We start from the raw sequence: 14,451 nt of genomic DNA, 5'->3' as shown, positions 1-14,451 counted from the left end.
GAAAATGAAAATCTTAGATCTTTTCAAAAATGGCCAACTTGGGCCATTAGATCGGTAAAAAATTAATCGAGCATTTCCACAATAAAGCGTAAAGAAGGTGAAATTTGTGGAATTTCTTGCTCTGCTAGTGCTATAATGGCGGGTGAGTGGAAGAGTTTAAGAGAAGAGGGAGTAGATGTGTGGTGGGATCTAGCGCAGAAGGTCTATCAACAAGAGGAGGAGTAGAGGAACAGTTTGATTGCACCCTTTTGTAAGGAGAAGGGCGATAATTAATTCAGGATTGTGGAAACCATAGCGGGATAAATAAAGCTGAAGTCACACTCATTAAAAATCTGGGAAAGAGTTACAGAGAGAAGGCTTAGGGATGAGACCGCCATAGGGGAGGAGCACTTTGGTTTTATACCAGAAGAATGAGCAACAGATGCAGTCTTTGCATTGAAACAGCTGATAGAGGAGCATCGAGAAAAATAGAAAGGATTGCATATGGAGTTTATAGATTTGGAGAAGGCTTATGATGGAGGGCCACATCAAGAGGTCTGGAGGTGCATGAGAGGGAAAGAAGGACCAGAGAAGTGTATGAGGTGAGGATCATCCGGGATGTGTATGAGGGAGTGAGGTCTCGGGTTGGGGTTACAGACCATTAGAGGAGGTCTGCACCAGGGGTCGTCTTGAAGTCTTTACCTCATTGATGTGGTGATAGATATGGTGAGTCATGGGATAAAAGACCAATCCCCCTAGTGCAGGCTTTCTGCTGATGACATTGTGTTGTGTAGCACAAGAAAAGAGGAAGTGGAAAGAAAGGTAGAAGAATGAAGAATAACTTTGGTAGATGAAGGGTGGAAGATAAATAGGAAGAAGACAGAATATGTGAGGTTTAATGATGACCAGGATTCAGAAATTAACCTGCACGGAGAGCTATTGGAAAGAGTGGAGAAGTTTAAACATCTAGGATCCAAAATGGAGAATTAGGTGCAGAGATAAGGTGGAGTGGTGGCTTTGAGGCTAGGGATCTGCACTGGCAATCGGAAGGTTGACGGTTCGAATCCTGTAAATGCCAATAGGGACTCTGCTCTGTTGGACCCTTGAGCAAGGCCCTTAACCTGCAGTTGCTGAGCGCTTTGAGTAGAGAGAAAAGCGCTATATAAATGCAAAGAATTATTATTATTATTGAGATAAGCCATAGAGGGCAGTGTGGATGAAAAAACTGGAAGAAGGTATCAAGAGTATTGTGTGAGTGAAGAATTAAGGCGAGGGTTAAAGGTGAGGTTTTTAAGAGAGCGGTAAGACTGGCAATGATGTGTGGGGCTGAGACATGAGCAGTGAAGGGAGCACAGCAGGAGAAGAAGTTGGATGTTCCAGAAAATGAGAAGGTTGAGATGGAGTTACAGAGAAGGAAAGAATAAGAAATGAGACCATCAGAGGTACAACAATAGTGGAAGAGATGACTAAGAAAATACAGGAAAGTGGGGTGAAGTGGATGAGGAGAGACAAGGAATATGTGGGCAAAAGAGTGATGGGAATGGAAGTCCAGGGGAAGAGAAAGTGAGAGAGGCCAAAGCAGAGTTGTGGATGGAGAAAGTAAAAAAAAAAGTTCTGAAGAATAAAGGGTCTGACCGGGTTGGAGGTGCAGGACCGACCGGTATGGAGAAGGGTGATCAGGCACATGGACCTCACGCAGAACTGGTAAAAGATGAATAGGAAGAAGAAGAAGTGCTATTGTAAGTGATGTAGAGATGACTTAAAGTATACAGGAGGATGTGCATAGATTACGTTCAGATACTCCATCGTTGGCATACAACCACACAGTAATTGCACCTGACCTTTATCAAGTCCTAAATAAGGGACTTGAGCTTTCACAGATTTACATGTCCACAGGGGGTCCTGGAACCAATCATCCTGAGATACCAAGAGTTGAATGCATATTTCTTAAATTAAGATCAAATCTTAACTTGTCCACACATATTAAATAAGAAAACAATAGTCCATGGGGTGTACTTACTTTTTCACATGACTGTATGTCAGTTTGCCTCTTCATTAGCAAAGCCTTGTTATAAAATTGCTAAAACAGATTGTTTGAATTTTCTTAAAAAATATTTAACCTGATGGATATTTTATGGTCCTTAATTTCTGGTGATTTGTGTCCCTATTAAATATGAATATATTAACCGTGTTTTGTCAGCAGTTTCTTCCCATGTAAGTCTTGTCATGCAGAACTCTCCCATATGGTTGAAGTCCCTAGACAATAGTCTCTAATGTAATGGTATCGCCATACTTGTTCACTGCACCATTAATTTAATGTGGAGTGTTAATTTTTATGAGTAATTTGTTGATGTCTTCCGTTCTTTCCAGCTGCTGGCTGTCTCTTGAAGGAGGTCTTCTCTATGCCTTTGTTGGACCTGCGGCTGCTGTTGTTTTGGTAAGCAGGCCTTCTCCTATTTACAGCAAAACTTTGGTGGTTGAACACTTTGCTCAAATTAATTCATCGTGAAGATTTGGTGGTCCTAACCAACCAGACACTCCTAACAGATGTGGGTACCTGATTGACACAAACCCATAGTGTTGGCTTTTCAATGGGATGAAGTCAAGCTGCCGCAGCGCAGTGTGGTGAGCTGCCATGTATAGCCAGGCTGGTAGTGGAAAGCCATGTTAGAGTGCAGATCTGGAGGATCCAACTTCTAAAGAGGCATGAGGGAAGGTAGAATATGGATACTTAATCACGTCCGTGATTGAGAGAAACAGTCAAAAGAACAGGCAGAGAATCACATCTATGAAACAAGTTAGACCATGAACAGTCCGGGGTGTACGGCAACTTAGTTAACTGATATGAACGTTGGAGCATCTCACATTTTTTATTTACTTCTTCCCAGAGTCAGTTATCACATCTAAAAAAAATTTTTTGGTGTCAATAAGTCTTTCAAATAATAGAATGCAGTTCCGTGTGTTAGTGGATTCCATGAAATAGGTGCTTTTTAACAGAACTTTACAATGGAGCTTTCATATACCACAGATTCCAATTCAAGTGATGTGACAATGGTGTGTGATGTGCCTGATGTGTGTTAGTGGTGAAAGGTCTATGACTAACTGTTACTCAATTTTATTAAACATAACATTTTTAAAAGTACAGTAACTTCCCGCTATCTACGGAATTCATTTCTGCAGATTGGCTATTATAAAAGTTGAACCCATTTCGTGACACCCATTGTCTAATTTCCCCTATTTGTGCAAAAGTTTGTCACTGTGGGCCACCGGATAGGTCTCGCGCGGAGATCAGGAAGGTTGCTAGTGGCTTACGCCAACTCAGACATTTTGTTTTTTAGTGTGGAAGGTTCCATTCTGCGGCTCTCCTTGCGTGGCAGTGGTCGTATTGTTTCGAGTTGTGTTGTGTTTGAATGCCAAGACATGAGCAGTGGATTTTTTTTTTTTTTCCTTCGGTATTCTCGTCCAAAATGATGAACTGTCTAGACAGAAGTAAGCGATTAGCTGTAAATGCTCAAACACATCTGAATGTACGGTGCGCTCAAGCCATCCTGTCATCTGTCCTTTTACAAGGAGTGCAAAGGGCTGGCCACGTGGGCAAAAACGACTGGCACCGGGAGATGAAACAGACGTCTGTTAAATTGTAAAGTCAATATTCAGAAAGGATCTAAAGCAGAATGTTTTTCAATCATCAGAATCTGAAGTGAAAGCAAAAATCAATGCCCTTAATAAGAAACATTAAAGGATTTTTGCACATCATCTTTGAATGTTTTATCCACGATCGTCGGTACTGCAGGGCACACGATGCTTGCTTTAAAACCTTTGCATTGGTGATTCATAGGGCACGACTTCTGGGAAATTGGCATCGCAGAACAAAGTTTTGACATCTCCCAAAAACTTTTTGATACGAATACAGACGGTTCAGAAAGTTTTCCGACTTCTGCAGTTTCTGCACACTTTATTGTGTTGTAGATCTAATGTTAAATGGATAATTTTGCCCATCAGTTAATACTCGATAACCCGTAATGACAAAGTGCTTTCAGAAAGGTCTGCAAATGTTTTAACATCCATCCATCCATTTTCCAACCCGCTGAATCCGAACACAAGGTCACGGGGGTCTGCTGGAGCCAATCCCAGCCAACACAGGGCACAAGGCAGGAACCAATCCCGGGTAGGGTGCCAACCCACCACAGGACACACACAAACACACCCACACACCAAGCACACACTAGGGCCAATTTAGAATCGCCAATCCACCTAACCTGCATGCCGTTGGACTGTGGGAGGAAACCGGAGCGCCTGGAGGAAACCCATGCAGACACGGGGAGAACATGCAAACTCCACGCAGGGAGGACCCGGGAAGCGAACCCAGGTCTCTCAACTGCGAGGCAGCAGCGCTACCCACTGCGCCACCGTGCCGCCCATGTTTTAACATTTTAAACTGAAATCTCTCAATTCTATAATTATTCAGACACTTTGCTGTAACACTCTAAATTGTGCTCTGGTGTATCCTGCTTGCTTTCATTCTCCTTGAGTTCAGTCTAGAACTTGCTTAGAGTCCACATGTGAGAAATTGATTTGACTATACAGCGTTCAGAGTGGTACACACCTGTTGTAAAGAATTCACACTGCATGTCAGGACAAAAACCGAGCCATGAAGTCCAAAGAACTCTCTGGGGAGCTCCACAATCAGATTGTGGTGAGGCATAGATCAGTGCAAAGGGATCAAACCATTTCTAAACCATTTCTAATTTGGGCAAGAAGAGCCTTGGTCAAAAGGTTGACCAAGAAGTCAGTGGTCAGTCCAGCAGAGCTTCAGAATTCGTCTGCTGAATCGATTGTACAGCGTTCAGAGCGGTACGCACAAATGTAAATAATTCATACAGCATGTCAGGATAAAAACAAAGCCAAGGAACTTGTAAACTTGTGAAGTACAAGAAGTTTGGAATCTCCAGAACCCTTCATAGAGTTGGCCATTTGGCCAAACTGAGTAACTAGGCAAGAAGGGCCTTGGTCTGGGTGGAGATCAAGAACTCGGCGGTCAGTCCAGCAGAACTTCAGAAGTCCTCTGCTGAGATGGGGAGGACCTGTCGGAAGGATAATCACATCTCAGCAGCACTTCATCAATCAGGTTTTTATGGTAGACAGCCTAGAGAGATGATACATCACAGTAAAAGAGGCACTTAATGGACTCTGAGAGCATGAAGCAAAAGAATTTCTGTCATTAGAAACTCCTTTATATAAAACAAATTCAAAGTTTAATGGCCAGTGCCAGTTTACGTAAAGGGTAAGGCTTGTAACTTCCTCAAGGAAGGAGCTCTGTGTTCCTGTACTGTCTGGTCCATTAATGAATGTCCTCCTCTGTTGGTTGGTGGGTTCATATATTTTAGAACCTGGAAGAGTCAGGACTTAAAGGAAAAGGAGGGAAGTGACCTTGGTCTGTTTCCAAGGATTCTCCAGGACTGAGAAGGGGTGACCGTATTAGTGACTGCCCTGACCAAAGCCCCCTGCTGGTCTAGAGTGGTACAGCATGTCTTGTCAGAGCCTTGAAGGTGCCCTATAAGTACTCGTGTCTGACAATATTTATTTATTTATTAGAGGGTATTGGCTCACCAACCCCCCGGCCTGCGCTACACGCCAGCCACTTTGCGTCTCTGCCGCTCGCGTATGTGGACTTCACTTTCACCAAACAACAAATCTTTTAATTCTTGCAGAAACACCTCTTCATTGGAAAGAAACAGTACCTTTCCCTAATGGCATCACAAATTAGACATTTTACAAGTGTCCGACTTAAAGTTTAAATTCAAACAATATATTCGATCTCTATTCGCTGTTCCGTTATTTCACCGAGTAATAATTTCCATCTATTTGCGCTAATATGATCTTTACTATCATTTTTTTTTAAGACTTCAAATTTTAGTACTTTCATTATCTCTAACCTGCTCTGCATGTGTATTGCGCCGTTTTTTGAACCTCTTTACGATGTTCTACTTTGTTATCTACTCTTTGTCTTTTATTTCCGACCCCGGGCGTGGTTAAATCTCTTGGCACAAAGTCTCGTCTTGCGGGACTTGAAAGTATCTCTCTGAAAAAGTCTCATCTCGTCCCAGGCTAAAAAGTCTCGTGTCGTCTCAGGATTTTTTAATATAATAGAGGGTGTGGTGCCCGGCGGGTGTCCATGCCCGGCCGGGACGTCTAGGATGAGTGGAGGAGGGCTTGTGCCTCCTCCAGGACACGAGGGGGCGTCCTCCCTGGTGGCTTTGGGGACCACGGGTACGGAGCTTAGAAGCTCAACCCTGTAGGGGCCCGTGGTCACCGCCAGGGGGCGCCCCGATGCCTTGAGAACATTGTCCCTCAGTACTTCCGCCACACCGGGAAGTGCTGGGGGGAAGAGACTTGAGGGCACCCGGTGGACTTCCGGCTTCTCCTTGGGAGCTTCCGCCACACAGGGGTGTGGCTACGGAAGTCCTGAGGATGCACCTGGAGTCCATCCGGGGCACATAAAAGGGGCCGCCTCCCTCCAGTCAGGAGCAAGAGTCGGGAGGAAGAAGACGAAGCGTGGTGGAGAGGAGTGGAGGCGGACAAAAGACTTGAAAGGCATTGTGTTGTGGCCAGGACATTTGAAGGGGTGATTGGTGCTTTGTGCACTGGGTTGTGCACCTTTATAGAAATTATTATGAATAATAAACGTGTGGTGGACGATAATATGGTGTCCGTCTGTCTGTGTCCGGGCTGCATATCACAAGGGATTTATTTATTTATTTATTTATTTGGAACTAGACAAAGAGCCCGTTTCGACAATGTAAGATGAAACGGGCACGAGTTTGTGTCAGCAGCATATGAAGAACAAATGATAAATAACGAAGAAGTTGTTTTGTAATGATTGTAGTCCGCTTTACTCATTACTGTACAGGCTTGTACTGTTAGTTGACGAATTTTCCAGGCCTATAATATAATATTGAATGATGAATGTTCCAGTACAATATGGAATAGTAATAAGTATAAGCACCACAAACCTGATATAGGTGTATTGAATGAATGAATAATTGAATCAGAATGCATAATTAGGCCTCGAGCTGTAGTCGAAATCGCCTTTCAGGCCTCTAGAGCTTTAATCGAAGTCGCCTTTTTCTTTGAATTTTTGTGGCCGTAAATCCACCGCCTGCCGCGATGTTGGGGTTGGATGTCGGTTTCGTAAGGTTTTTTTCGGGCAGCTGCACAGAAGGCAACTGCGCATTCGGCTTCAGACGTGCGCAGAAGGCGACTGCTCATTCGGCTTCGGATGGACGTGAGTGAGGAAGCAGGCGAATTATGTATTAAGATGTATTCTGATGTACTTAAAATATCAGGTTCTCAGATGCAAATCTGAAGACCTGATAACTCAAAAAATAAATTAATCAGTGTAACTAAAAATTTGGGTAGCCTATTGACGAAGAGCAAAATTGCTCCAGTAGATTTTGCTGTGCATGGATAATTACTTGTAATGCAGAAATACAGTCACTATAAAAAGTATTTTATTCTTATACAACTTTGAATCCCAGTGGATTTAATCTGGCTTTTTTGACATCGATCAGCAGAAGAAATGTGAATAGAGATCTCTGCAAAGTGGAATTAATTAATTACAAATATAAAACTCGACATCACCCTTTTTATTATGATGCCCCCTGAGTCATTTCTGCAGCCATTTGTTTTAGAAGTCCCAAGAAGAGTTCAGTGGTGGTCACCTGCCTGGGGTTATAGTTGATTGTCATCTAAATGCACCTGAATGTGTGAAGGGCCTACTTGTGGTGAGTCAGTATGGTGGATGCAATGAAGACGAAAGAACACACATACTGAGCAGAGACATAGAATAGAGGAGGGTCAGTTACGGTTTATAAATATTGTATTACTTCTGTTTCTGTACAGATGACTAACAAACAGAGATATGTAGCATTCTCAGCTAATCAGCAGCTCTAGTCAGGGTATGCCAAACTAAAGTCATGGGTGTTCAGCCGGGATTTAAAAGCTGAGACTGAAGGAGTGTATATCTTATGTTAGCCCACAGATCGTTCCACAGTAATTGAGTATTTGTGGCTGGACTTCACAAAGTCTGTTCATTCACGATCACCATGACACCTGACAGAGCAAAGAAGAAAGGAGTACAGCCTGGCAATAGAGCCGTGGCACCAAGTGCCACTTCCAGATACTGAGAAGAGAAACATAATAGAGGATGGTCAGTTACGGTTTATAAATATTATATTACTTCTATTTCTGTATAAATGACAGACAGAAATGTAGTATGCAAGGCTAATCAGCAGCTCTAGGCAGGGTATGCCAGACTAAAATCGCGAGTCTTCAGCTGGCCATCTCTTATATTAGTAGGCAGATCATTCCACAGAAATTGAGAATCTGTGGCTGGACTTCACAAAGGCTGTTCATTCACGATCACCATGACACCTGACAGAGCAAAAAAGAAAGGAGAGCAACCTGGCAGTACAGCCGTTCCACCAAGTGTCACATCCACATACTGAGAAGAGAAAGAGAATTGAGGAGGGTCAGTTATGGTTTATAAATTTTGTAATACTTCTATTTCTGTAAAAATGACTAACAAACAGAAATGCAGTATGCAAGGCCACTCAGCAGCTCTAGGCAGGGTATGCCAGACTAAAACCTTAAGTCTTAGGCTGGGCATCTCTTATATTAGCAGGCAGATCATTCCACGGAAATTGAGAATTTGTGGCTGGACTTCGCAAAGACCGTTCATTCACGATCACCATGACACCTGACAGAGCAAAGAAGAAAGGAGTACAGCCTGACAATAGAGCCGTGGCACCAAGTGCCACTTCCAGATACTGAGAAGAGAAACATAATAGAGGATGGTCAGTTACGGTTTATAAATATTATATTACTTCTATTTCTGTATAAATGACAGACAGAAATGTAGTATGCAAGGCTAATCAGCAGCTCTAGGCAGGGTATGCCAGACTAAAATCGTGAGTCTTCAGCTGGCCATCTCTTATATTAGTAGGCAGATCATTCCACAGAAATTGAGAATCTGTGGCTGGACTTCACAAAGGCTGTTCATTCACGATCACCATGACACCTGACAGAGCAAAAAAGAAAGGAGAGCAACCTGGCAGTACAGCCGTTCCACCAAGTGTCACATCCACATACTGAGAAGAGAAAGAGAATTGAGGAGGGTCAGTTATGGTTTATAAATTTTGTAATACTTCTATTTCTGTAAAAATGACTAACAAACAGAAATGCAGTATGCAAGGCCACTCAGCAGCTCTAGGCAGGGTATGCCAGACTAAAACCTTAAGTCTTAGGCTGGGCATCTCTTATATTAGCAGGCAGATCATTCCATGGAAATTGAGAATTTGTGGCTGGACTTCACAAAGACCGTTCATTCACGATCACCATGACACCTGACAGAGCACTAGCAAAGATGAATGGAGGGAAAATGGCAGGGTGTAAATGTACAAAGCTGACAGAGAAAGAGAGAGACCTGCACACACAGACTCAAGGCTGTCATGACTGCCATCTGCTAAATACGGGCTTGAAGGGGGGTGAATATATATATATTATGAGTATTTTGTGTTTTATATTTGTACTTAACTTACAACACTATTGCAGGATCTGTTTTCTCTTTGACTTTAAAGATTCAATACTGTAAAACAATAAAATGAGAAAATGTCCAGGGGTTAAATACTGCATATATAGGGAAAGTATTGTGACGGAGCAGAAATTCTGACTTTGAGATATCACTGGATTGACACTTTTTAGACACACGTTAAAGTGGCGTGTGTGTGTGTGAAACAGGTGGCGAGTCTGAAGACACAATAATTCCAAATGAATTGCTCAATCCGACTGAAAGTTATTATGAGAACTGTAATATTCCAGAAGCTTAATGATTTGGGGCAAAATTGTTCCAGCAGATTTTCCTCTACAGCGATAATGAGCTTGTATTTTTTGCACACATTAGCCTGCAGTGTCTTACTGCCAAAAATCATAGCTTTATCTCCAGAAAAATCAGGTGCTGTCACGTTAGATTTCTAAATGATTATTTATATAATAAAAGAGCACATTTTTTAACCATACATTATTTTGTTTTACATTTGCCAGATATGAGGACAACGCTGAGGAGATTTTAATTGACAGTCATTTGATACAAAGGCTGGTCACCATTTGATGTAGGCTTTGCTAAATGACCCGTAGAAAATTCATTATATCTGTCAAGTCGAGATGATGCGTCTCATTTTCCAAAGTAATATTTAAAATTCGGCAGCATGGCTAATTTTTTTTTTTTTTGATAAATGTTTTTTCAATGGCAGAGGTGAGGTTGGTCTGTTTATAGGTTTATACATTCTTTATTGTGACAAATTAAGGGACAACGTAAAAAAAATATACAGCCCACTTTTTTTTCAGGGTTGGCTACAGGCTGGAGTCCAGCCTAATAGATTATAGTTCCAAAGCCTGAACAAGGTGAGAGTCCATCACGGGGCACCCAGGGGTCAATGCAGAGTCCTCAATTAGCGTAACTCGCATGTCTTTTGAGGTGTGTAAGAAAATAAACTCAGACATGAGGAGAACTTGCAGGATCCCCACATACAATGTCCTGTTGTGGTATTCAAACCCAAGGTGTTGTATTTTTGAGGCATCAGGGGTAACCACTGCTCCACCATGCCACCCTGGTCACTGAACCAATTCTTAATACCACTTCTCTGATACTGGTTAGCATCTCCTTTTGTTCTCATCACAGCCTCAGTTCTTCATGGCGTGGATTCCACAAGATGTTGAAAGCATTCCTTTGAGGTTCTGGTCTGTGTTGACATAACTGAATCCTATAGTTTCTGCTGTGGCACATAACCGATGATTGATTGGTAGTGATATTCTCAAAGTGTGCCAAGAAAACATCGCCCACACCACTACAGCACCACCACCAGCCCTGGACTGTTGACACAAGGCGGGCTGGGTGCATGGATTCACCCTGTTGGCACCAAATTCTGACCTTCAGCAGAAATTGAGGTTTTTCAGACCAGACGTATTTTTCCAGTCCTCAGTTGTCCAGTTTTGTTGGTCTGTGGCCACTGCAGCCCCCCCTTTCTGTTTTTGACTGACAGGAGTGGAACCCGATGTGGTCTTCCACTGTTGTAGCCCATCTGCCTCAAGGTTTAACATGCTAGCCATCACATCCCTTTTTCTTTGTGTTTGTTGTTACTTTTGTTCATTGGACATGCCAGCCCCTTACATCACTCTATCTTTGTGCTTCAGGTTGCCTTTGTTTATTAGTCATAATAGCCATTACATCCAATTTTCTTTGTGACTGTTGTTGCCTTTGTTCATCAGATGTGCAGTCCTTATATCTCTGTATCTTTGTGCTTCCTGTTGCCTTTGTTCATTGTCCATGCTTGTTTTCTTTGTGCTTGTTGTTACTTTTGTTCATCGGACTCGCTACCCCTTGCATCACTTTTTCTTTGTGTTTCCTGTTGCCTTGTTCATCGGACACCATAGCCCTTGCACCCCTCTTACTTTGTTGTCGTATGTATGGGAGATCAGAAAAAAAAGTGCCTTTTTACTTTCAACAGAGCCCTCTGGTGATGATTTACTATATTACACCCGGTCTGGGTCAGATGCCCAATACCAGACTCCAGACGTTTTGTCATTTGTCAGTGCATCCGGAAAGTATTCACAGCGCATCACTTTTTCCACATTTTGTTATGTTACAGCCTTATTCCAAAATGGATTAAATTCATTTTTTTCCTCAGAATTCTACACACAACACCCCATAATGACAACTTGAAAAAAAGTTTACTTGAGATTTTTGCAAATTTATTAAAAATAAAAAAATTGAGAAAGCACATGTACATAAGTATTCACAGCCTTTGCCATGAAGCTCAGAATTGAGCTCAGGTGCATCCTGTTTCCCCTGATCATCCTTGAGATGTTTCTGCAGCTTCATTGGAGTCCACCTGTGGTAAATTCAGTTGACTGGACATGATTTGGAAAGGCACACACCTGTCTATATAAGGTCCCACAGTTGACAGTTCATGTCAGAGCACAAACCAAGCATGAAGTCAAAGGAATTGCCTGTAGACCTTCGAGACAGGATTGTCTCGAGGCACAAATCTGGGGAAGGTTACAGAAAAATTTCTGCTGCTTTGAAGGTCCCAATGAGCACAGTGGCCTCAATCATCCGTAAGTGGAAGAAGTTCGAAACCACCAGGACTCTTCCTAGAGCTGGACGGCCATCTAAACTGAGCGATCGGGGGAGAAGGGCCATAGTCAGGGAGATGACCAAGAACCCGATGGTCACTCTGTCAGAGCTCCAGAGGTCCTCTGTGCAGAGAGGAGAACCTTCCAGAAGGACAACCATCTCTGCAGCAATCCACCAATCAGGCCTGTATGGTAGAGTGGCCAGACGGAAGCCACTCCTTAGTAAAAGGCACATGGCAGCCCACCTGGAGTTTGCCAAAAGGCACCTGAAGGACTCTCAGACCATGAGAAAGAAAATTCTCTGGTCTGATGAGACAAAGATTGAACTCTTTGGTGTGAATGCCAGGCGTTACGTTTGGAGGAAACCAGGCACCGCTCATCACCAGGCCAATACCATCCCTACAGTGAAGCATGGTGGTGGCAGCATCATGCTGTGGGGATGTTTTTCAGCGGCAGGGACTGGGAGACTAGTCAGGATAAAGGGAAAGATGACTGCAGCAATGTACAGAGACATCCTGGATGAAAACCTGCTCCAGAGCGCTCTTGACCTCAGACTGGGGCGACGGTTCATCGTTAAGCAGGACAACGACCCTAAGCACACAGCCAAGATATCAAAGGAGTGGCTTCAGGACAACTCTGTGAATGTCCTTGAGTGGCCCAGCCAGAGCCCAGACTTGAATCCGATTGAACATCTCTGGAGAGATCTTAAAATGGCTGTGCAGCGACGCTTCCCATCCAACCTGATGGAGCTTGAGAGGTGCTGCAAAGAGGAATGGGCGAAACTGGCCAAGGATAGGTGTGCCAAGCTTGTGCCATCATATTCAACAAGACTTGAGGCTGGAATTGCTGCCAAAGGTGCATCGACAAAGTATTGAGCAAAGGCTGTGAATACTTATGGACATGGGATTTCTCAGTTTTTTTATTTTTAATAAATTTGCAAAAACCTCAAGTAAACTTTTTTCACGTTGTCATTATGGGGTGTTGTGTGTAGAATTCTGAGGAAAAAAATGAATCCATTTTGGAATAAGGCTGTAACATAACAAAATGGGGCGGCACGGTGGCGCAGTGGTAGCGCTGCTGCGTAGCAGTTAGGAGATCTGGGCACCTGGGTTCGCTTCCCGGGTCCTCCCTGCGTGGAGTTTGCATGTTCTCCCCGTGTCTGCGTGGGTTTCCTCCGGGCGCTCCGGTTTCCTCCCACAGTCCACAGACATGCAGGTTAGGTGGATTGGTGATTCTAAATTGGCCCTAGTGTGTGTTTGGTGTGTGGGTGTGTTTGTGTGTGTCCTGCGGTGGGTTGGCACCCTGCCCGGGATTGGTTCCCTGCCTTGTGCCCTGTGTTGGCTGGGATTGGCTCCAGCAGACCCCCGTGACCCTGTGTTCGGATTCAGCGGGTTGGAAAATGGATGGATGGATGCTTCCGCTGGGGGGGTCACGTCTTCTCCGTGTCCCACAGACACATCACAGTCCCAAAAGACACAACCCAATGATAAACAGCCACAAAAATCACTCTCTTCTTCCTCCACTACTCCTCCCAGGCAGCTTTGTCCTCCTCCTCCTCCTCCTCCCGACTCTGGCACCTCGAGTGGTGGCTGCAGGCTCCTCTTAAAGCCCACCCAGAAGTGCTTCAGGTGATAATTCACCTAATTCAGGCTGCACCTCCGGGTGTGGCTGCATTCCAGCCCTCAGGGGCTCGTTAAGCCGTGCAGCTCCTCCTGGCGGTGGCCACGGAGCCCAACGGGGCTGAGCCCTGAAGTCCCACGCCTGTGGCCCCGATGTAAACCCAGGAGGGCTGCCACCACGTGTTCCGGGGGACGTGGAGTGCATCCCATGGCTGCTCCCTCGGACCCAGGGCATGGATCCCGGCTCTCCGCCACCCTGGACAATGCTAGGTAGTTTGGCTAGTATACAGTAAATGTTTGGCTATTGTTACAAATTATTGCAGTGTAGAGAATAATGAAGGAAAAGAATGCAATAGAGGTACTTCAAAAGGTGAGGACATTAAAACAAAAAATCCAGTGTATAAGTTAAGATGATCAATCTGATACAAAGGGCTTTGTGTGTGTTTATGAAGGTCTGTCAGGCTGATCTAGGATAGGTTATGGCCCATCACTACCCTGTAACTGGCTGGAGAGTGCTGAGATGATGGATGGATGGATATGAAGTCATTTCTGGGCCTGGCCAGAGTTCTTCTAATTGTCCTGCTTCTGTATAATCTGCAAATGAGAAGCAGATACAAATGGAGCAGCAGCCTCCCTTCCTATTAATAGGCACATAATTTTA

General features: G+C 43.9%; 1 protein-coding gene across 4 annotated transcripts in view; it reads left to right on the top strand.

The window, feature by feature from the left end:
* adgrb3 (adhesion G protein-coupled receptor B3) overlaps positions 1-14,451 on the top strand; it is an 872,307-nt gene that overhangs the window by 792,530 nt on the left and 65,326 nt on the right. For all 4 annotated transcript variants that reach the window (XM_051919125.1, XM_051919127.1, XM_051919124.1 and 1 more), the window contains one exon: positions 2,350-2,416. In XM_051919125.1, coding sequence (XP_051775085.1) covers positions 2,350-2,416 — 67 coding nt within the window. The remainder of the gene's footprint in view (positions 1-2,349; positions 2,417-14,451) is intronic.

The sequence above is a fragment of the Erpetoichthys calabaricus genome, chromosome 15 (assembly GCF_900747795.2).
Source record: "Erpetoichthys calabaricus chromosome 15, fErpCal1.3, whole genome shotgun sequence".
Lineage (NCBI taxonomy): Eukaryota > Metazoa > Chordata > Cladistia > Polypteriformes > Polypteridae > Erpetoichthys > Erpetoichthys calabaricus.
This window is presented reverse-complemented; position numbering and strand designations above follow the sequence as displayed.